Source organism: Mastacembelus armatus, chromosome 5, assembly GCF_900324485.2.
Source record: "Mastacembelus armatus chromosome 5, fMasArm1.2, whole genome shotgun sequence".
In the NCBI taxonomy this organism is placed as follows: Eukaryota; Metazoa; Chordata; class Actinopteri; order Synbranchiformes; family Mastacembelidae; genus Mastacembelus; species Mastacembelus armatus.
The window spans coordinates 4,251,666-4,268,127 of NC_046637.1; the positions used below are offsets into that span (position 1 = coordinate 4,251,666).

At 41.7% G+C, this 16,462-nt stretch overlaps 3 protein-coding genes across 4 annotated transcripts; 2 read left to right on the plus strand and 1 right to left on the minus strand.

Annotated features, from left to right (window-relative positions):
• Nucleotides 1-266: 266 nt before the first annotated feature.
• pde12 (phosphodiesterase 12) lies at nucleotides 267-4,570 on the plus strand. Its single transcript, XM_026307022.1, has 8 exons — nucleotides 267-1,002; nucleotides 1,602-2,029; nucleotides 2,132-2,237; nucleotides 2,649-2,793; nucleotides 3,199-3,277; nucleotides 3,389-3,511; nucleotides 3,628-3,833; nucleotides 4,082-4,570. The coding sequence occupies exons 1-8, from the start codon at nucleotides 434-436 to the stop codon at nucleotides 4,199-4,201; spliced, it is 1,776 nt and encodes a 591-aa protein (XP_026162807.1). The 5' UTR covers nucleotides 267-433; the 3' UTR covers nucleotides 4,202-4,570.
• A 1,380-nt stretch (nucleotides 4,571-5,950) lies between these two features.
• gmppb (GDP-mannose pyrophosphorylase B) lies at nucleotides 5,951-13,387 on the plus strand. 2 transcript variants are annotated; one of them, XM_026307033.1, is made up of 10 exons: nucleotides 5,951-6,051; nucleotides 6,730-6,865; nucleotides 6,966-7,046; nucleotides 7,678-7,726; nucleotides 8,667-8,809; nucleotides 9,155-9,313; nucleotides 9,432-9,510; nucleotides 10,896-11,023; nucleotides 11,110-11,292; nucleotides 11,490-13,387. In XM_026307033.1, exons 2-10 carry the CDS (start codon nucleotides 6,737-6,739, stop codon nucleotides 11,619-11,621), a joined length of 1,083 nt encoding a protein of 360 aa, XP_026162818.1. In that variant the 5' UTR covers nucleotides 5,951-6,051; nucleotides 6,730-6,736; the 3' UTR covers nucleotides 11,622-13,387. The 2 variants fall into 2 exon arrangements, with proteins under 2 accessions (XP_026162818.1, XP_026162819.1); XM_026307034.1 differs by having other exon boundaries at nucleotides 5,975-6,051; nucleotides 6,678-6,865.
• Nucleotides 13,388-13,909: 522 nt separating this feature from the next.
• Nucleotides 13,910-15,877, minus strand: LOC113130413 (E3 ubiquitin-protein ligase TRIM39-like). Its single transcript, XM_026307028.2, has one exon. It carries the CDS (start codon nucleotides 15,749-15,751, stop codon nucleotides 14,336-14,338), a length of 1,416 nt encoding a protein of 471 aa, XP_026162813.1. The 5' UTR covers nucleotides 15,752-15,877; the 3' UTR covers nucleotides 13,910-14,335.
• Nucleotides 15,878-16,462: the final 585 nt, after the last annotated feature.

The window sequence follows — 16,462 nt, forward strand, 5'->3', positions numbered from 1 at the left end:
AAGAGTAAAATGCTCCCAATGTGTTGTTGCCTCAATATTATCAATCTCAAATGTTTTCTGTGATAATTTGTCAGTGACTTGTCATTTAACGTAGTTTGCGTTAAATATATATATTTTCCTGTATTTGTACTTTGACTTCAAGTCTTAATACTTTTTGTTTACAGTGTAATAAATTGACGGGTGTAGTTTTGATTCTGTCCTGTGGGGGCAGTGCTACGTGTAGAAGCGCTCAAGCTGTCACATTATGTCATAGAAGAAGGAGAAAAACAAGAAGAAGAAGAAGAATGGCAGCGCTGCCTGCTAGCTAATGTGGCCTCTCGTGTAAAAGTAAACTGCACGTTATTTAAAGTAGTGATTTTATTACTGACGTCCATGAGCTGTTTAGGTTTTAACCAGATTGAAGCCGTAATTCTTGCAGGTGTAACGTCACTTCATGTTTAGTCAGCTCCCCGCGGCTCTCACCCGGATCCCCCGCCGCCTGTTCTCTTTCTCACCGCGGACTTTAACCGGAGCCTGTCGCCTCCTCGGCAGGATGGAGACGGCCGTGGTGAGGTGTCTCCCCGGGGAGCCCAAACTCACTATCTCCTTCTGTCTGGACGGCTCCCACAAACACATGCTGCGGGACCAGGACGAGCCGCTGGGGAGGGTCCTGGCCCGGATCTCCAACGGCGTCGCCAAGAGCCAAGACAAAGCGAAAAAGTCGAAGAAGAACAGGGGGCAGCAGCCGTGTGAAGCCCCGGAGCCCACCGTGGTGAAGCTGTTCTACGACGGGGACGAGGTGGCCGAGACGGTGCTGAACTCGGAGGCGTGGCGGGACGGATCCGTGCTGCAGGTGGGAGCCGTGAAATACTCGGTGCACCGGAACGCCCCCTCCTTCACCACCGCCGAGCTCCCAGTGTCCCTGCTGGCCGGGTTCCCCGTCTGCCCCAGACTGGAAATAGAGTTTGGGGACCTCCAAGACTGCGAGTTTACATGGTACAAAGAAAATGCCCCAAACACGAGGTAGTTACACGGTCAACATGACACAGACTAATACTTTGCAGTATTATTCCTTCATCTTCAAAACAGGACAAAAGCACAGATAACTTGCCCTGATCGATCCGAGGGTTAATGTCTTTAACCTACACTGGTGGTGGTGGAACAGACTCTAATCTGACTGTTCTGCTGCCTGAAGGGTTAAAGGGCTGGAGACTGGACTTGAAGGTTCATAGTTTTGTTACTACACAGCTCTGGAGGAAAATACACATCAACATCACATGCGTACATCCCAGGTTTTCCTTCTGTGTGTGGATGTGGACTATAAAGGTCAGGGCTAGTCAGTCAGCATCATTTCAGATAATGATTCTTTATCATGGCCAGGAGCAAAGATGATGATCTTAGTGTGTACACGTTATAATTTAATACAGGGGTTACACACGTTACAGCTGTGTCCTTCAGGCTGTTCTTAAGATATACTGTTTGTAAATGTGTTTTATTAACAACATGTGAATTGTTTCCCATGACAGAAAGATGGATGGGCCAAGTAAACCAACTGCAGATTTAAGCTAATTTAGATGAAGAGGTTATGGGACACCCAGCTTTGTTTTTTGTTCTTGTGCTAGATATGAAGCTGATGGGGAAAGTCTGGGTCAGGATGCAGGTTGGACTCAGGTAGGAAGTGGTAGAGTCCATGTCCCATCCAATCAGGACATCGGCTGCCGGCTCAAACTGCGCTGCACACCCAAAGATGGAAGTCGCAGCGGACTGGCCAAGGAGCTGGTCTCTGTGGGAGCCGTGGAGGCTGGACCAGGCGTGTGCACATTTGACAACAGGCACGCATACACTGTCAAACAAGTGGAGTGGCCAAGTGTGAGGGTGGTGTCATACAACATCCTCGCCGATATCTACGCCCAGACAGAGCTGTCCAAGACGGTGCTTTACCCGTACTGCGCCCCCTATGCCCTGGAGCTGGACTACAGGCAGAACCTGATCAAGAAGGAGCTGGCTGGATACAACGCTGACATCATCTGTCTGCAAGAAGTTGACAAAGGTAATCAGCTGATGAGAATTTTAGCTCAAAAAGTTGATCTTCACCTTTTTATGCTGGTAGACATGACTCTGCTTTCTGACTCATGTTCTGTGGATCCCTTAGGGGTGTTTGTGGACAGTCTCACTCCCGCTCTGGATGCCTTCGGTCTGGACGGTGTTTTCAAAATCAAAGAGAAGCAACATGAAGGACTGGCCACGTTCTACCGCAGGTCAGGTCTGCCGCCCGCCAGAATCTGAAGAGGCAATCTTTCACGTTGTGTTTGTCAGACACACAGAGTCTGGAACCTTAGTGGAGATGTTGGTAGGACAGGATATTGTTTGAAATTATTTGAAGCCTGGTAGGTTTGGGTAACATGATATCAGTCATCACAGATTTTGCAGTATGGTTAAACATTTCTGGGTGCATCAGTCCATTGTAATTAATGATACATTATATCAGTGACCAGGACTCATTTCTGAAAATCAGTGTGAAGTAGTGCCTTGATTTGTTTTTAATAACCTTAGTTTGTAGTTACTTTATTTGCTGCAGCTTCTCATATAATCTCAAGATTACATGGACTATCTAAAATGGGCTAAACATTCAAATACAAACAAAAAACCAAATCATGTTGTCTTTTTAGGTCAAGGTTTCGACTGCTGAGCCGTCATGACATCGCTCTGAGTGAGGCGTTGACCTCTGACCCCAACCATTCTGAGCTCCTGGAGAGAGTTTCTGCCAACAGCGTCCTGAAGGAGAGGATACTGAAGAGGTCCACGGCCCTGCAGGTACTGCTGTTCACCTGCAGTAGCGGCTGACGAACTATTCCATGTTTGTCTTGTGCTTTGTCTCCAACATAATCATCTTAGACAGACTGAATATTTTAGCTAGTAACTAATTTAAATAAAACATCATTCAAACTTTAATGGACTAAATATAAAACTTTTCCTAGTTTGGTTTGTGGCTAATCAAAGATTTCTTATCTGGTTGGACTTGGCCACAGCCCTGCATGTAGTCAGTATGTTGTAGAAAATACTCAGCAGTAACATGAAATACAAAAGTCTGTGGTTAACAGGTTACAGTGCAACATTTACAGTGTGGTGGATCAAACTGGAAAAAATAAGTAACAAATCTCCACCAAGCTTTATAATGGACAGTATGATTATCCACATGAATCACTTGTTTCTCTGCAGGTCAGTGTGCTCGAGGACCTGAATAAACCTGGCAGGATGGTCTGTGTGGCCAACACTCACCTGTACTGGCACCCGAAAGGTAAAACAATTCATTGTTGATATGAACACACCTGATGTCAGAGAGCAGAGTGATGATCTGTACCTTTAATCTCAGGACAAGCTTCTAAAACTCAATTTGTTTGCTCTGAAGGAGGGAATGTTCGCTTGGTACAGATGGGCGTGGCTCTGAAGCACCTGAATCATGTGATCAGTGAAGTTGTACCTGGAGCCCCTCTGGTCTTTTGTGGTGACTTCAACTCCTCCCCTGACTCAGGTAAGAGACTTCAACCTACACGTTCGTCCAGTAGAAGCAGTGGTGTCTGGACACTTGGAGCAGATGTTACTTTGTAAGTGCGAATCCTGTTTGTGTGTCTGCTCCTCTTGTCTCAGGTGTGTTTCAGCTGCTCAGTGAGGCTGTGGTTCCCCAGCAGCATGAAGACTGGAGCAGCTCAGGGCCAGAGGAGTCCTGCAGTATGGAGCTGGTCTCTGCCTTCCCTCCTTTGCAGAGTGCCTGCGGCCAGCCGGCCTATACCAACTATGTGGGAGGATTTCATGGCTGCCTTGACTACATCTTCATACATCCTGACAGCATGCAGGTACTATTACTGCTGCAAATGCAACTTGTCCAACTGCAAAACTACTATACTGCTACAGCTAATGGTACTGACAATACTTCTACTACATTACTATGTTGGTCAGTAAGGTGGTTGATCTCAAACTGCAGAATTTGGAAGTTTGAAATTAATAAATCTTAAATCCTTAGTCACAGTTGATGTGGTAAAAGTGGAGTTATGTTGATGCTGTGTCTTTGATTAAGCAACGAATGTGCTCTCTGTGTTTGCAGGTGGAGCAGGTGATTCCTCTGCCCACCCATCAGGAGGTCACCACCCACGAGGCCTTGCCCAGTGTGGCTCACCCCTCTGACCACATTGCCCTGGTCTGTGACCTGCGCTGGAACCCCTGACCTCTGACCTCCAGCCACCTCGACCTGGAGAAATACATTCTGACTTTAGCTTGCTTTACACGTGAATGAGGTCCGAGCATGGCACCGTAACTTCCAGGGTTACTGGATATCAGTAAAAATCAATATGAACAGTACCATATGAAAAGATGTTGTGCTTAAGTTTTTATCATATTATTTACAGTCCTTTAAGTAATAATTTTTCATCACTGATATTCAGTGTTGGATGTCACTTTTAAAAAGGTAGCATTGTTATGTTACTGCTGGTTCTTCCTCTTCCTCTTAAAGGAACATTATAACATATTTTAGACTGTGGACTCTTGTTTGCTTCAATACTATGATATGGTTGATGAATAAATATTAACATTTTAATATAAGTATTTATTGTTACTATTTCATAGCCAAACAAGGTGATCAGTAATAGTAATATTTATTTTTAATAAAGTCTGAGTCTATAGCAACATCCAAACAGAAGTCAGATTTATTGTGCAGTCTTTGAAATGTTGATATTTCCAACAACACTAAAAGGCAGCACAGAGGACGGGACATTCTCAATGGAAATGTTGACTGTGGTGTTAGGTCAGTTAGTTGGGTCAATTTCAAAGTACCTATCTCTGGACAGAATATTTACTTGGGGCACATCTCATAATCCCATGGGAGTCATTTCATATCAGGAAATAAAAGAGATGTAAGATGTTGGAAATTACAAAAATAAATATACAATAAGTCAAAATAGTCACTTATAAAGTCAAATATGAGATATTGTATCCAGGCAGGTTCTCCACGGTGCTGGAACAACCTACTTAAAGTACCTTGAGAACAACTGGTACTGTGTTAAAGGTCAAAGGCGAATCATACCAAATATTAACATTTTTTTTTCCTTTTTACTGCACTTTTTATGCAAGGTAAATAAAAAACAAATCATTGCATGAGTTCTGAAAACATAAGTCACCGTTTTGACGTAGTGCCTAATTTAGACCGATTATCTGTTTATAAGTTTAATATTTCCAAAAACACTTAAAGGCAACATAAGACGAGAGTAGTGTCTTTGTGTATAAGATGTTATTCTAACAGAATCTAACCTAAAAGCAGGTAAATAAGTTGTTTTGAATATATTATCGTGCTGGGATTTTCATTTTAAATCCTCCATCGTGTGTAAATATAAGAACACTCGCCTTCCATCGCCACGCTGTTTTTCTCTGATTGGTTAAAAGTGGCCAGGGGGCGGTGACGGACTCTTTGGGACATACCATTGTGTCGTATGCTAGGAGTGCAGAGAAAAGTTTAAATATATACAAAGGAATATGTGCGACAGCCTTGACTCCTTGGTTATTTTCCACCAAGATAAAAAGATTAAACGCCACTCTCGGATAAATGTCTTTTAACTTAGCAACATTTGAGTTTTTCCACTTAGGGCTGCATTAGATCTGCACACCCCCGAGCCAGTGACAGCAGTGAGCCGCAGCTAACAAGTTCTCCAAAATCAGACAGCAATACCGGAAACTAAATGTTTTGACTTTTTGAAACAATCTATTTGTTTTTTCCCTGAAGGTTAACGTTCCCGAGAACTCTATTCAAATACAATACTCCAATTGCTGGATTTCAATAGATCTTAATAATACATATTAAGATGTTTTAACTACAATAAGAGAATGAAAATGTTACAACGATTGAGCTAAAATGTTTTATTTTGAAGTGACACAGCGGATGTTATTTGTCATGTGATGTCGGACTTGACGCTGTACGGCTCATGCGGAAACCAAACAATAAATTCAGATTTGAACGATATTACGTGTCATTCCCAGAGTTTCACTGAGACAAATCTCCTGAGGACTTTTGGTGAATAAACCCTTGTAAGTTTTCACACTTTGCGCTCTTGCTTTCGCACAAACTGAAGACACGAGCAACATGCTAACTAGTTAACAGACAGCCTGTAGAAACTGTTGTGAATTAGTTAAGTTAGCTCGCTTAGCTAACTTAGCTAGCAACAATCAGTGTTAGTTCATTTGTGTCCGAGTTTAAAACACGAGTTGAATGTGTGTTTCAGGCTTAAACATGTGACTGTTCATACATTAGTGCTGCTAAGTTAGCTGCTGGTGTTGTGCTGACATTAGTGGCGGTTTGAGTTTCTCTCCCAATGTGTTGCTGTTGTGTCACCTCTGTATGTTGTTATTCTACACACTTTACAGAAACTACAATAAAACAAGTAAACTACAGTCAGACCTCTTTAAACAATCAATGAACACCATGAGTAACATCCTGCCTGTGGTGAATGAGCAAGACACAGTTTCACATCTGTTTTGTAATCTTTCTTTTTAATGAGTCAGACAGATAAAGAAAGATGTACCATTTATTTCTCTTATTTTCTATTAAATCATTAAATTCACGTGGAGCACAAAACTATTGTAATGTTAAAAAACATATGCTCATTATGTGAATTAAATGATTAGTTGATTGAACTGTCCTCTCTCCTTTTCAGGCTGGTTGTGGTTTTGTTACTGATGAGCTGTGCTTGTCCTGGTTCTTTACAGCAGAAGCATGAAGGCTTTGATTCTGGTCGGGGGATATGGGACACGGCTAAGACCGCTCACCCTGAGTGTGCCCAAACCACTGGTGGAGTTCTGTAACAAACCCATCCTGCTGCACCAGGTGGAGGCACTGGTCAAGGTACAGAGGAGAGCCCCATCTAACCATACTGTTTACATTTTGGGTTTTTTTGTCTTATCCTTATTGATAGTAATTAGTCACCTTGTGTGTGTCTGTGCAGGCCGGGGTGAACCATGTAGTTCTGGCGGTGAGCTACATGTCGGAGCTGTTGGAGCGAGAGATGAGAGTCCAGGAACAGAGAGTATGTATGAAACACCACCACACAGATGCACTATTACAGCTGTGATGCACATCTGCAGACTCAAAAGCTTTACTCAAAATGACAATTGTATGGTCAAAAGGCTTGATAGAAAAAAAAATATATGGTTGAGCTGGATGGCTGACTATTGGTTTAACCATAAGGTGTACATAATGTTATTAGCGTATTAACTTACTTACATAGTGAAGGGATATGTGTGACATGTGATATCAAATCACTCAGGTAGTTTTTGTTTATGTGGTTTGACCTCTGCATCCACCAAATTTCAACAGAGGCATGTAACTGCTTTTTTAATTAGGCTGATTTTCTGACCAGTTCATAATTCATGCTTATATGTACAGAAAATCATATAATAATAAATAAATAAAATTCAACCTATCTGTCACAACCAGTATCATCTTAAATGAACTCTTGTCCAAATATTTTTTCAGTGCACAGTTTACTAACCTGTATGCACTGATTCTCAAAATCATTATTTAATTTCTGCTGCATGACCCGAGGAAGAGTTTGCAGTGTGACTTGTTTTACCTTAAACATTCCTAAAAAGATCTATTAATGTATTTTGAGCAAATTCTTCTGCATTGTGTTCTGAGGGTTTTTGCTTTCTCCTCAGCTTGGGATTCGGATCTCTCTGTCTCATGAGAAGGAGCCTCTGGGAACAGGTGAGATGAATCCTGACAGACAGAAACACCTGGCTCTGCACCACAACAAAGTGTTTTAAACACTGTCCAGTGGCTGGGTGTTTTAGCTAATGCTTAATGTAACTATGGTAAATATTGTGCTATGAATCTTACAGGATCGGAGTCAGATAAAAAAAAATCTGAATAGATGAGTATCATAGTATAATTATAAATCTTAGTAGTTTTATTGAATATGCTACTGAGAGAATGTGCATAGATAAAACAAACAGTAGTTGTCTGAAGTATTATTCTGACAAAAGTATTCTGCAAAAATCCATTAGTTAAAAACTAAAATGCAGCATAAGCTCTATAGCAAACCCCTGCCATTGAACAGTTGCTGTTCATGTCGTCATAACATCCAACCATAGCACTGGATATACTGTTTCTGAATTACTGCACCTTTTAATTTGTACTGTGTATTTATCTTCTAAGACAGTTTTGTTTTTCATTTTCCTAGTGAAGGTTTATGTTCTTGTTGGATGCACAGGGGCTGTAGTCAGTTGATGACTGAAGTAGCACAACCAGAGTGTACCGGATGTGATGTTATGTGAAAACAGGCATATATTAAACAAGAGGTTTGAGCCTGAGAGAAATCCAGGTGCTTTTTCTGTAGCAAAGACAAATACACTGCACTTCATGGCCAAATGTTTGTGGACACCCCAACATTCCACCCGTATGTGATTCCACAACTCTATCAATTCATTCAGTTTATAGAAAAGCTGTCCAGATACCATTGACCATGGGATGTATAAGATGTAAAGAAATGCTTGACATCTTAATTTTTAAAATGACTTAAATGATCAATTATGAAAACACTTATTTTTATGTTGATTAGTTGAGCAGTATTTGCACTGTATTTTGATATAAGAGGCATAAATAGTAAAAATGAGAAATGATCAAATATTAATGTGTGTTTTTGCAGCGGGCCCTCTGGCATTAGCTCGAGAGCTGCTGAACATCGACAACGAGCCGTTCTTTGTCCTGAACTCAGACGTCATCTGTGATTTTCCCTTCAAAGACCTGCTGCAGTTCCACCGTGACCACGGCCAGGAGGGAACCATCGTGGTGAGAGATGGAGTCTGAGAGAGGTTTTGTTTTTTTTGTTTAGCTACAGACTGGAAACTGCTTCAGAACAGCCAGTCTGATGCTGATTTAGAACTGTTCTGCACAAATGTCGTGAGAAATCTCTGGTCATCGGTCCAAAAAGGATGAGACACATTCACCAACACATGATTCAGAAAGAACCAAAGACAGAGGAAAACCATTTTATTTAGGCTTAAAAGTGACAACAGATAATCACAAGAGAAAATGGCAAATTAACTCTTACTGTTTAGTCGCACACATGACAATCAACAGTTAAATTTGTATCTGTGTCTGTCTGTGTGTGAATGAATGAATGAATGTGTGAAGGTGACGCGAGTGGAGGAGCCCTCTAAATATGGCGTGGTGGTGTTTGAGGCGGACAGCGGGAGGATCCATCGTTTCGTCGAGAAGCCGCAGGTCTTTGTCTCCAACAAGATTAATGCTGGAATGTACATCTTTAATCCCAGCATGCTCAGCAGGATCCAGGTGACTCTGACACACAAGTCTGTCACTGTATTTTACATCGATTTTACATTTGCCCATCATGAAGCTCTAAAACCCCATAAAAAGTCTGATTCCTGATGTTGTTTTTGTGTGTGTGCAGTTGAGACCAACATCCATAGAGAAAGAAATCTTTCCTGTCATGGCAGAGGAGGGCCAGCTGTACGCCATGGAGCTGCAGGGTAATATCTATTTAATATTTCTAAAGAAATGGATTGGAGCAGCTGATAACATCTGGTCAACTGAACACAGTTTTATTTTGATGAGTTTGTTGTCATTATGAAACACAGGATCATGTGTAAAGATTTCTTGGCCAAAGCAGTTAAAACATGAATCAAACATTCCTTCTACTGCACAGGTTTGTCACTGCATAGAGAGTGAGACTGTGCCTGTAGCCGCAGTTAAAGGGTTTTAATGTGAAATTCTTACTTTGCTGCTTTAATAGACCAAGATATTCAAAACAAACACAGCAAAGGAATGTTTGACATAGTTGTTGTCACACAGTGAACCTGCTTATTTCCACACAGAGTTATAGTGTTTGTTTGATTATGTAGAGTATCTAGAAGAAGCCCAGTGGTAACATGAATGTGCTGTTGACCTGTGTGCTCACTCTGGTCTCTGCAGCTCACAGCTCTACCAGACGTAAGTGTTCTGGCTTTTTTCACACATGAACTCATGTAGTTCTGGAGAGGAATTGTTGGCAGAGAAGCACCCGATGCTGATGAAGAATGATATCTTTGAATCAGAGTGTTTCCACATATTTTTTGTCACTCTTTATTGACATATCTTCAAGCAAACTGGTTTTGTCGTGTTCAGATAAAGTTAAGCTCAAAATCGGTGCTGCTCTAGATCCTCGTCCTCTCTGGGAGCTTCGTCTGAGACAGTGGACCCATCTAGCTGAGCAGTTTCCTCTCCCTCTCGTCCTGTAGTCCCACAGGTGGACTGGTCACAATCACTGACTCTGGTCCAGGTTGTAGCGACTTTGTTTCTCTCAGAAAACTCCATGTCTGTGACGAAACAATGAGCAGATCACAGATTAAAAAAAAAAACAACTTTTAAAATGTGACTGTGATTTTCCACAGAGGATTTTCTGAATTTTAATTTCCTTTAATTTGACTTTTATCTTAAACATTTATTATTGGTATTTACAGAAAATAAAAGACAATTAGGCAGAAATGAGGGGATGACATGTTGAGCAGTCCAGAAACTCAGGGAGGGAAGAAGTCCTTGAACTGCAGATGCAATAGGTTACATCTTACACGACACTCTGTGTGTGTGTGTGTGTGTGTGTGTGTATATATATATATATATATAATACATTTCATACTGACTGTGTCTTAGTTTTAGGGTAAAGGTCAATTTCTCTATATGGTTTATTTTATTGACAGTTGTAGCCCAATTGTCTTTTGTTGGGATGATTGGCTGCAGCCACTTTCAGCCAAAACTATTTAAAAAATATATTTATCCTGCATTATTGTTTTAAACCTCTAAAGCACAAGCACACACTGTCGTCACTGTGTGTGTGTTTGTTGTGTTGTTGCTATGCTGTTTGTCTTTCCGTCCGCAGGTTTCTGGATGGACATCGGTCAGCCTAAGGACTTCCTGACAGGGATGTGTATGTACCTGCAGTCGCTAAGGCAACACGCTCCTGATAGGTTACGCACGGGGCCTGGTTTCCTTGGCAATGTGCTGGTGGTGAGTGTCACATTGACACTTCATGTCAAATAAAGAATTGTACTCCAGAGAAACGAGCTTCTGTCTTTTCCTTCTTTCCTCTGCAGGACCCAACGGCTCAGATCGGGGAGAACTGTACCATTGGCCCGAATGTGACCATCGGCGCCGGCGTGGTTGTGGAGGACGGCGTGAGGATAAAACGCTGCACGGTGCTGAAGGGAGCGCGGGTTCGTTCACACTCCTGGCTAGAGAGCTGCATCGTGGGCTGGAGCTCATCTGTCGGCCAGTGGGTGAGTAGAGGAGAGTGATCCACCTTTTCCAGCAAAATAACCCATGATCTGTCATTCAGACGCACACGTGTCCATATTAACATGTGCTGTAGCACTGGCAACATGGTTGAAAGAATACAGACCTTACCTGAACCTGTTATCCATCATTTTATTTATGTAACGCCACAACTGTAACACAGTGTTAACCTGTGCTGTAGGTACGCATGGAGAATGTCACGGTGTTGGGGGAGGATGTGATCGTGAACGATGAGCTGTACCTGAATGGCGCCAACGTCCTGCCTCACAAATCCATCAACGAGTCAGTCCCGGAACCGCGAATTATCATGTAGCATTGGGTGGAGGAGAAAAGCTCAGCACCTTTTATGTGAATTCACCTGAACACCAAAACTGTGCCACAGCACACAGGTGGAGGGAAAGATGTGAACAAAATAAGGATTTTTTTTTTCTTTTTAAAATTAATTTGGACTTGTTTAAAGCCCTGCTTGGCTGCACCTTCCATCAATCAGAAATGAGACGTAAGAATGAGCATGTGACGTGTCAAAAAGCAGCCTGGCCACATCAGGAAGGTTTGTACGTGATAAAAATGCTGATCAGCACTAATGTCCTCAGCGTGGCAAATGGTAAACGTGTCATGTCAACACTTTAATGAGGAGAGGGTGAGGGGGGCCTGATAAACCTGTGCTGGTGGAGGGACTAATACTGAGTCTATTTGGGGGGATGGAGTTAGAGAGCGGTTACTTTGAACACAGTTGTTGAGATTCACTATGCGTTTGAAATTCCTGGACAGAGCATCAGTGAACAGGCACTGATGGATCAACCTACATGTTTCTCTGCTGCTGCAGTGACTGAAATCATGACTGATGACTCTGAGGTTTCTCAACTCTCATAAATATTAAACAAAGTACAGTATTGCTTGTCGTTAAAGATGCACTTCATATTTTTTGGCTTCGTGGGTGCAGCAGAACAAGTTGTAAACACATCTTGGTTTTTCTTTTTATCACCTTACTAAGCTTTTATGGTGAATGATTTAGAAAGCAGTTGTTTAGTTACACATCCAGCAGACAAAGATTATCCCTTTAGAGTTGTGTTTGTGTCCACATGAGGAATGTAAGTCCAGTATTCACACTGTTTTTAGCTCTGTTTTTGGTCTCCACCAACTTTGCGCAGGTCATCTTCAGTCAGATCCTGCTGCTGGAAGCAGAGTTGAACAGAATTTACGGATTGGAAAATCAAAACTATGAGGTATAAAATCTCCTTTGAGCTGAAAAGCTGGTGACAGTTGTCTGAGTATAACAAGTGACCACTTTACAGTTCATAGTAATTTGAAATATTGATTAGTGCAGGTAATCAGTTCTAGACTGCAGTAGGTATTAGTTTTGTTACATATTTTAGGAAAAAACAATTCATTCTTGACCCTGGAAACAGCGTTTGACAGAACAGTCCACAAGGTCCATCAGATGGTTTGCTAGAGCTTTATATTGAATGATTTAGTTTAGGGGTCATGAATGAATTTTCAGGCTTTCCATTCCAAGTTTACATGGACAAGAAGTCTAAAGGAAAATGTAAATCTGGACAACTGGTTAAACTCCAAGAAACTGCTACTAACAGACCATGTTGCTTTGTCAACAGCTGTTTGTGTTGACTCAAACTGGCCGGTGGAGGTGGGGTCAACTCCTGAGGCCTGAACCTCATGCTGGCCTTTTATGAGTGTAGTTCATCCCTGAGATGTTATAAACATGCAACATGCAAAGTTAACGCTTTGTTGGTGACACTTGATGAAAAGACTCATTAGGATTCGTCCTCTGGGGGACAAGGACTGTCTGAATCAGATTTTCCCAGTGACACCTTCAGTAGTTGCTTTAATCAAAAGCCATGTCATTGTTGAGCATTTACAGTTAAAGGTTTGAGGAACTGATGTGTCTCCTACATGTAACTTTTTACTAACCATAAACACTGAGCTCTGAGCAGAATTCAGTGGATCATATGCAGTTAGTGATGAACACTTAACATGTGAAGACTTTGTGTCTGAATGAATGAAGTCAGTTCTTGTAATGAAGTCTTTTTTCTAAAAAGAGATATAAAGAGATATAATCTACTGACCACACCCACATCATGTCCTTCATTTTACACTTGATCACTTTACTGGTCTGCTTCGTTTCCGCTAATGTTATTTTGTGTGTTGTTTTAAGGTGATGCTTGAAATGTAACACACAGAGCCTTAAATACACACTTGCTTAGTTATTAAGACGTTTTTTGAGATTGCGATAAAATGAACTATGAGCAAGTATTTGCTTTGATAACTAAAAAGGTGAGCTAAAAATATTCTCACCCACCAGTGAAGTTCACAGCCCTTCTTGTTCACCATTTCTCAGATTTTAGCTTGTGTTGACACTCAAAACACATTTTAAGTATTTTATTTAGTTTCAGAATCATAAGCCTGTATTTAAAGTAATGTTGTTCCTTATACAGTGACACAATAACTGACAGGACAGAGTTCAATAAAAACTGTAATATCAAATTGATAATTATCAACAATGCTACAAATCAGCCCAAAATATACAATGATTCCTTACAATGAGTACAATGAGTATTTCTCATTCCAAAAACAACAGTCAGACCAGTTAATCAGCAGGGTGATGTTAGCATTATGAGCTGCAAGTTATACAGATTACTGTCTGATACATAGTGTAACTACCTTCTTATTTAAAGGTACATTGTCATACACATACTGTCTCCACCACCAGTGTCATCATCAGTATCTTAGAAATAAAAACACAAACAGCAGGAGTGACAAAATACATGAAAATGAATCTGTTGCAATTTAACACTCTTAATATTTCAATTACACTGACACTCTCCTTTTATTTATTCCTGTATGAATATCAGTCCTGTGTTGAAAACCTGTGGACATCAGCACACACAAAAAAATACTAATAGAGCAACTTGAGGCTCAGTGTCTTGCCCAAGGACCCTTAAACATGTGCACTAGAGAAGCCAGGGATCAAACTGTCAGCGCTTCAGTTAGTGGACAACCTGCTCTACCTCATGAGCTCAAGCTATAGTACTGTTCCATTTTTAAGGACACTGGTAATATTTTCAGTGGGAATTGATTCGCTCCACCAATGTGCGGGAACATTCTCTCAGTGAAGGTGTGTGTGAAGGTGTGTATGTGTGTGTTGGTATCAGGATCATAGAACAACAGTTTTCCTTTGTTGAAATCTAGTTGAACTCTGACCCTCCGGAGCTTCTTCTTCACTGGGAGAGTTTTATCACGGAATGGTGGTGAGTATGCTGTGTATTTTCCATCAATGAAACCTAGTTCCCAGCACCCAAAGTGTATTTGTCCCTTCCTATAGACTGACTCCTGTGACACACCTAGACCCCAGGATTCATGATTTACATGATTTACCTCAACATCCCAGATGTGAGTCCCTGAGATAAAGCCCTCAGAGCCCAGGATAATAGGATGATAGTTAAACCTTTCTGGATTTTCTGGAAGCTTCTGTTTCTGTCCACATCTCACTGTGGTCAGATCTTCAGACAGGGTCAGTTCTGGATGAGCAGTGTTTGGATCCAGAATCACAGGAGTGTAGGAGACTAATGCCTTCATCTTGTTCCAGATGTTGAAGGTCAGGTTGCCCCGGTGTTTGGCCACATCTATCAGAGCTCCTGAGACCAGCTGTGGATCATCCAGCAGGAGGCGCTGCTGGACTCTTTTTACTGCAGCCCTGTAGTTCTGCAGGAATGAGACGTCTTCAGCTCTCAGCTCCTCCTCTGTGGCTCTGATTGTGTCTGAAAGAGCTGTTATCTCTCTGCTCAGAGCCTCAATCTTCTCCTTCATCATCTGACTCTTCTGCTCCTCTTCCTCCCTCAGAGCAGTGATCCTGGCCTCCTCTTCCTCTTGTAGAAACTGGTGAAGCATCTTAAACTGCTCCTTAATCTGTTTCTCTGTCTGTCGAGCCTGGACCTTAATGTGTCCTGCTGTTTGATCACAGTTTCCTTTAGCTTGTTCAAAGAGCTTCAGTTTCTCCTGTAAGTGCTTCAGGACTTTCAGGAGTTTTTTCTTGTGATCCTGTGCAGCTTCATCGATGGGTCTGAATCTGTGGTTGTTGTGAGTTTTTGAATCTCTACAGACAACACACACTGGCTGCTTATGGTCCAGACAGAAGAGTCTGAGTTTCTCAGAGTGCAGACCACAAAGATCCTCAGACCCTGATGAAGCTCCCTGGTCTCTCTCCAATAAAAAGGCCTCACACAGATTCTTCAGTGCCAAGTTACAAGGCAGATCACTCAACAAAGATTTTCTCCGGCAAACTGGACACTCACGTCTTTCTTTCTCTCTCCACCATCCCTGTAGACAGTTTTTACAGAAGCTGTGGCTGCATAACAGAAGAACAGGATCTTTAAAGATGTCATGGCAGATGGAACATGACAGATTATTTGCTGACTGAGAAGACATTTGTAGACACTGAGTGAAGCCAAACACACAGCAGGCAGAACAATGAAGCTGAATTAAGTCAATCCAGAAAGTTCCCTTGAAGTTACTTTCTCTTTCTTTGTTTTAGCTCCTCCTTTTATAACAGCGAATCAGCTACAAGTTGAAGTGTCATCCAGTAATCCCATTGGTATCAATGTGTTTCCTCCTGTCTCTGCTCTGTCCTGAGTTCAATCAGTCAGTTAATATTTAATATTGAAGACACTGGGCACAAAGTACAGCAGTGCCATATAATGCACAACATTTATTGTCTACATCTGTGCAATGAGAAACACTCATACACACACACCCATGAGGTGCACACAAACAGATCCTAACTGAATGTGCTGTGTGTGTGAATGTGAATTGTCCAGGAATAATGAATGTCTGCAGAAAGTCACTTTGTAAAACAGGTGAAATGTGTTGCAGGATTTGCTGAAAGATAAAAAATGACATGTCAGTGAATTGTGTCAGTGTCAACCTGTAGGGGCTGCATAATCTTTTTTCTAGTCATGTTGGTCATACCTGGCCATGTTTAGTCCTATTTAGACCAACTATGATATTTTTGTCCTTGCTGTCACTTCCTGATTTTGTTTTGCCCATTAGCCTGATTCTGTCCTGCCTGGCTCGATTTAGTCCTGTTTTCCTGACGACTTCTGTTTGGCCCTGCTGCTGTCTGTGTTTGGCCTCTGCCTG